Source organism: Haematobia irritans, chromosome 3, assembly GCF_050003625.1.
Source record: "Haematobia irritans isolate KBUSLIRL chromosome 3, ASM5000362v1, whole genome shotgun sequence".
Classification (NCBI taxonomy): domain Eukaryota; kingdom Metazoa; phylum Arthropoda; class Insecta; order Diptera; family Muscidae; genus Haematobia; species Haematobia irritans.
This window is the reverse complement of record NC_134399.1, coordinates 230,368,443-230,375,254: the sequence shown is the minus strand read 5'-3', so window position 1 is coordinate 230,375,254 and position 6,812 is coordinate 230,368,443. Positions and strand designations below refer to the sequence as shown.

The 6,812-nt window shown below is 32.9% G+C and overlaps 1 protein-coding gene across 2 annotated transcripts; it reads left to right on the top strand.

The window, feature by feature from the left end:
• Positions 1-2,417: 2,417 nt before the first annotated feature.
• On the top strand, positions 2,418-6,586 carry LOC142230351 (endocuticle structural glycoprotein SgAbd-2-like). 2 transcript variants are annotated; one of them, XM_075300993.1, is made up of 4 exons: positions 2,418-2,548; positions 2,918-3,254; positions 3,548-3,714; positions 6,079-6,586. In XM_075300993.1, exons 2-4 carry the CDS (start codon positions 3,025-3,027, stop codon positions 6,240-6,242), a joined length of 561 nt encoding a protein of 186 aa, XP_075157108.1. In that variant the 5' UTR covers positions 2,418-2,548; positions 2,918-3,024; the 3' UTR covers positions 6,243-6,586. The 2 variants fall into 2 exon arrangements, with proteins under 2 accessions (XP_075157108.1, XP_075157107.1); XM_075300992.1 differs by lacking the exon at positions 2,418-2,548 and having other exon boundaries at positions 2,803-3,254.
• The last annotated feature ends 226 nt before the right edge of the window (positions 6,587-6,812 follow it).

Sequence of the window (6,812 nt, the reverse complement as noted above, 5' to 3'; positions counted from 1 at the left end):
CCGGATCCAAAAAGAACATTTTCACTACTTTTTTGGCGACGCTTTTTTTGCTGGGATGTTTGTTGTAGATTTTTTTTAGTATGTACGATTTCAAAATAGTGATAATAGAACATGGCTAAAAATGACTTAGACCACTTTAGACCGAACAAAGCTTTTTGCCCTTTTTGGATTGGACATTTTAAAACTTAAATTACAGACTACGTATAATATTAACTATAACTTTTGATAGAAGTGTCCAATAAATTCGAACTTTTGACAGGATGCAATTCGCATCAATCCGAATATAAAACAATGAACTCCATCAAACAACGCAAAGTCGACGAAATTTTATTTACCAATTATGAAGTATTATGAATCCAATGTCTTAATTATATGCACTGAGAAAAATATTGAAGATTATGCAATCTAATTTTAGGACTCAAAATTTACGCAATGTTAAGGACAAAATTCTTTAAAATAAAGACATTTTAAATTAAAGAAAGTTTATAATCCTTGCCTCAAAATTTGTTTTCATTAAATTTAGGAAACAAATCTTGAAATTGAAATTTCCCTTAATGTAAAGAAAACATTTTTAATTTAAAGAAATCGTCTTTAACTCAACTGACATATTGATTTTTTTTCAATTTAAGATAAAAGCGCTTCAAATATAGGCTAAGACTTATTTTAAGGATTTGCATCTTTGGTTTAAAGTTTTGTTTAGCATTAAGAAAAAAGTTTTTACTTTGAAGTACATGGCATAATTCGGATTTTGAAACTGGAATTTGTTTGTACATGAATACCTTTATTAACCCTTTCACTACCGAAATAAACCTAATGTTAAATACTTTAATTGTTGTTCTGTTTTTAATTGTTGTTCTGTATTTATTAAAAGCATGTAGAACAAAAATTGCCATTTTGAAAAGCTACCTCAATTACTTCAAGAGCTATATGAGCTTGTGGGAAAATATAATTTGGTGTCTTTTTCGAATGTCCTTCTAAGTGGACACCGGTAGTGAAAGGGTTAATATATCGCAAACAGAGAATAAAAATTCGATGAATGATATCTGTATCCAATTTTAATTTTATCGATCCTATATTTAAAGCCAGGGAGGTTAGTAAAAAATTCCTTTATTTTAAAGAAGCCGCATCTATGGCTAGGAATCAATACCAAAATCCTTAAGGAAAGGTCAAAATCCTTGGATCCAAGTAAACTTTTTTTTGAGTGTGAAAACCATTTAAAATCGACCTTGGCTTATGACATTGTTATAGTGGCTTACATTATAGTTTACAATTCAATGTAAACAAAGTCTCTAGCAATTAGTTGGTATTTTCTAAGATTTGCTTAATTTCATTAATAAATAAAGTATTTCAATCTATTGAGCCTTAAACAATAGTCGTTAGGCCAAAGATTTCATGTCCTTAAAATACGAATGCCAATTTTTCTTGGCAGAGAAGACGCATTTCTCTGATATGAGTATCTTAACATTAAAAGAAAATTTTGTTTGACTAATTCAGAAACCTTCTACAAAATTAATGGAAGTGTCTTTAAATTTGTTATCTTTTTTGCATCATAACAACAAAGTAAAATAGCCTTAAAAAATATGAGATGTTCTTAACACTTTATTTTAAAGACGTTTCTTAATTAAAACATAGCATAATTTCTACAAGAATTCGACCCTTAATTTGAAAATCTAAGTTGTCGTTAATACGTTTTTAAAGCAAATTGAGAGCACATGAAGAAAAAACTGAAAAACGAATATATTAAAATTTGTTTCCTAGTACCAAGTACACAAAATTCAAATTTAAAAGAGAATTGTGCTAAATGTATCCTTACTTCAATTCTCCGCTTCTTTGGCTCGGAATCAATACCAAAACATTAGTGTAAAAACAAAATCTTTAGAAAAGAGTTAGATTGTTAGAACACTTTAGAATTTTATCCAACGCTTTTTTTCACGTGTACTTGCGGCCCAAGAAATCTTCATATTGGATTGGTAAAAAAAAAAACGTAACCTCTTTTCTGGTACAGACTCCTTTGAACCCACTGTGCTGATTATATTGTGACACTGTGTCAAATGTGTAAATCATTGGAAAAAAGAAATTCTCTTACTAATACACATTCACGTGTAGATTATAAAAGGAATGCATACAAATTGTTTGTGTGTACAGATACAAGAGATTTTGCATCAATACATTTACACAAACACACACAGACATACATATAGAATGAGTTGCCCATTCGAAGATGATAAAACAGGAAAGATATTGCCTTTGAATTTGCCTTTGCCAAAAATGACAGAGAAAGAACAAATCGAAAGGAACAATGATGAACAAAGCAGCAGCCAAAACCGAAAGTTTCTAAAGCAGAACTCTTTCCGTTTATTGGATTTGTGGGTATAAAAGCTTACGACTTTCTCAAGATAAATATCAATTACCGAATCTCCAGCCAAGCATAAACTTGCAAATCAAAATCCATTTCACAAATATTTTATATTCCTTCGTCCGGAAGTATACGACGGACTTAACGACCAACCGACAGGCATGCAAACGAGCCATTCTCTAAAGCCACAAAGTATCTAAGGGATCCAACAAAAACACATACAGCATAAGCTCCAAAAACAATAGATGATGAAGACGGGAGAATGGGCGACGTCATACCAAAAGTTGCATTTACGGTGTTCGATACATACACGTTCGTTCATTTTTAATTTGAAATATTTTTTGTTAAAAACTCACAAATGATGTTAAATTTTGTGTAAATAATAATGAGAAACTTTTGACCGATTGTTCTACGTCATTCCCTGATATAAATTTCTTTTTATTCTTAGTTTAATTTGTGGAACAAAAAATCATAAACGACACGTTTGCATCGAACGCCGTCAATGGTTTGATACCCTCTGCTGCCATTTTCCCATCTTCATCTTCCATTGTTTTTGATAAGCTCGCTAAAAAAAAAACAAAAACAAAAAAACCAACGTAATACCACAACGACATTGAATTGAGAAATTTTCCCAAAGAAATTGAAGTGTAATATTAGCGGTCGTAAAAATGCTACGTGCGACAACATGGACAGCTATCATTTTGGTCTGCGGCCTAATTCATGTGGCAACAGCCGCCACCAGTAACGTCGTCACTCGAAATCCTCGTAAAACAACCACAAGGACAACACCTCAACCTGTGGTGTCGGATGAGAAATATTACCATCCCGCGGAAGTGACGAATCCTCGAGTATTGGAACAAGTTGACAGACGCTATAAAGATGGAAATTTTGAATACAAGTAAGTACGTGAGGTAGTGGGTGAAGAGAAGTTCATAAAACTATTCCAAGCGAATTTCCAAACAAGACAATTGAAATAGAAATTCTATGGGAATTGGAGGATAATTGAAAAGGAATGAAATTTCTTCTTAAGCTGACTCATTTGAGATCAGAGTTAATGAAGTGAATTTTATAGTCAATGTGAGGAAGAAACCCGCATTTTGTCAATATATATATACGAAATGAATCATCAATTGTAAAACTTGCTTGACGATGGTATATCACCTTTAATTTTGTTTTCCCTTTTCTATATAGGTATGTTTTGAGCAATGGGGTATCAAGACACGAAAAGTCCTATTGGACACCTGCTGGAGAATCTAGAGCATTGGCCCGTAAAGGGTATTACTCATATCCCTTGCCCAATGGCAAGTACATGACCGTATTCTACACATCCGATGTCAATGGATTTCACCAAGATTCAAGTAAGTTCATTCACAGGCAAATCAATAGCAGTCAATACAATACCAACACACTTTTCAAAATTTGTCTCATTTCATTTCTATTTGGATATATCCCAATGTGTGACAATCTATTGTTGATGTGAATCAACCCAATAAACACAAACGTTTGAAAAATGCTAAATTTCAACAAATTTTCAAACATTTTTTCAAGGAATTAGTGTAATATCAAGTTGGGAAATTGTTGAGAAAATCGCGTTCTCAACAAAAAAACAGACATTACCCTCAACAGTAAAATTCAACACATTAGAAATAATTTCTCAAGTGTTATCATCAAACTTAAATGAATCGCTACTCAATAATTTCTCAAACAATTTTCGATGCGAGTCAAATTAAAAATTAACATCGTTGCAAATACTTTTCAACCAAAATTTGTATAAATGATATCCCCACTTCAAATTGAAAGTCAAAGCCAAAATTTTATGAATTTTGTATAATTTATTTATTTTCGTCAAAATAAAATATATAATAACACACTACACTACATAATACACTACTATACCAATTGAAAAATAATAATCTTATTAAACATATCAACAAATAAGAACAAAACAACAAAGCTTTATATATCTTAAACATTATTTGTAAACACTTTTGCATTGATAATTCGATTTCCTTCCTGTCGGTGTCATAAAACAGCATAAAAATGTATTAATATGCGGTCAATTTGAAATAAGGAACGTGCTGGACCGCGTGTTTCCTGCAGAAGGAATTGATAAAATATACATTTTAAACTGATAATAGGATGTAAATTAAACTTACGATGTGATGCACATTTTCATCCAGAAGTTGTTGATTTTAACATTGCACTTTGAAATGTTTCTGGAAACTTTTTCTTGTCGATAAGCCACTCATGTTTCATTGGTCAGCTTCTTAATGTTTGCAAGAGTGTATCATCCAAAGATTTTCTTCTGCAGAGATTTAAATTTAGTGACTTCTCTAAAGTGTGTGTGTTTTTTTTTAATTTTTCATATTGACTTACCAATTATTATAAACTATTTCAAGCAGTTCCAGTTAATTTCTAACATTTTTTCATAGGTCAGCTTTTTAATGTTTTCAATAACGTAGAATCCATAATTTAGTTTTCTGCAAAGATATATTCATTTAGTGACTTCCTTAAAGTTTTATTTCATTTTTTATTTTCACTTACCTATTATTATAAACTATCTGGAGTAAATTCAGTTATATGTCTAAACTTTTCCAATTTTTTTATTTCTTCCAATTGACCACGAACTTCGTTGCACAAATAGGTTAGGTTAAAGTGGCAGCCCGATTAAGATTCAGGCTCACTTAGACTATTCAGTCCATTGTGATTGCACAAATAAGTATTGAAAACCACATGTTTCTTTCATTGCATTTTAGGGTAGTGTTTTGTCATATTATCTTCAACACCTTTTCAAAGACTTCGTCAATATTTTGTCAAATTGGAAGTAATTCGCAAACAATTTGAAGATGTATTGAAGATGAGCTGTTTCAAGTCAAGTTGAATTTATGTTGAAAATTATATTTACCCTCAAACTGAAAAGTTGTTGCATTTGAAAAACGCTCATCCTGTGTTTATTGGGAAGTGTCACTTTTCAATCACCTGTCGATAAAAACAGGTGCCAATACAAATTTTATTAACCGTGGCAACAGTAATCGGGGAAATAATAACAAAAAAGAAATTCTTGTAACGTTTAACATATTTGCATATTTAGACAATTGTAGTTATATTTTTACACTAGGTTAGGTTAGGTTAGGTTAGGTTAGGTTAGGTTAGGTTAGGTTAGGTGGCAGCCCGATGTATCAGGCTCACTTAGACTATTCAGTCCATTGTGATACCACATTGGTGAACTTCTCTCTTATCACTGAGTGCTGCCCGATTCCATGTTAAGCTTAATGACAAGGGACCTCCTTTTTATAGCCGAGTCCGAACGGCGTTCCACATTGCAGTGAAACCACTTTGAGAAGTTTTGAAACCCTCAGAAATGTCACCAGCATTACTGAGGTGGAATAATCCGCCGCTTAAAAACTTGTTGGTGTTCGGTCGAAACAGGAATCGAACCCACGACCTTGTGTATGCAAGGCGGGCATGCTAACCATTGCACCACGGTGGATCCCACTACACTACAGTTACACTACAGTTACACTACAGTTGATTATTTCTAATGATCTGAGTACTTGTAAAAAATAATAAGTTCCTATTGTATACTTCAATCTACAAATTCTAGTTATCATATTTTTGGGAAAAAATATTTTCACCTTCTAGAAATCACATACATTGCTCTCACATTTGCATTTTTTGCTACTTTCCCCATAAAGACTCACACAAACTATTTTCCATTACAGCCACTTATTCTGATAGAGCTCCTGTTTTACCACGGAACCTAGATGTACCTACTCATACATTCCCTGAAGAACCAAAGAAATCTACTACCACAACACGTATGCCAAAATCAAAGAGACCTACACGAAGACCTGTAGCATCGAATAATGGCAAATACTCATCTTAATGGAGTACCCGGAGTGTGCAACATATTCTCCAATTGTGAAGGGAAGTCATCATATAAAGCCACAGCCTAATACTCTCGAACGATTTAACATCAGTCACAAAAACAATCTTCACTGGCAACATCCGAGTAAACCATTAACAAATCTGCCACCGGAAGCTGTGTTGGGAATCATTGATGATGCTACATCAAAGGACTCAAAGTGAAGCATGGATCTTTTGTTCCCCGATGAATATTTTCCAAAGACAATATTTGCACACTCACACCCTTTTAGAATATACACTCGCATATACTCGAACAAACCTCATACTTCCATAAATAGATTAAACATACAATGACAACAACAAACATTTGTTTTAATTTCATATTTTATTCAGGATAATGTCCTTAAACTTTTTATTTTATTTTTTGCCAAGGCGGCTGTGGTTTGTGTTTCTGAATCCCTCGACATGTTCACCACCGCCACTAGTGCTTGTCGGTTATAAAGCCCGCGTGTGCCATCGGAAGCTCTGATGTACTAGTTCCAGTCGTCCCAGTTGGCTGACTGTAAAAGAGCTTGTTGAGGTTTCTTTT

What these genes read in the sequence shown, in the direction of transcription:
- LOC142230351 (XM_075300993.1), top strand. Translation starts at nt 3,025, where the DNA reads ATGCTACGTGCGACAACATGGACAGCTATCATTTTGGTCTGCGGCCTA. An exon ending in GATGGAAATTTTGAATACAA is followed by an intron (nt 3,255 to 3,547) that starts GTAAGTACGTGA and finishes TTTTCTATATAG; the next exon opens with GTATGTTTTGAGCAATGGGG. An exon ending in TGGATTTCACCAAGATTCAA is followed by an intron (nt 3,715 to 6,078) that starts GTAAGTTCATTC and finishes TTTCCATTACAG; the next exon opens with CCACTTATTCTGATAGAGCT.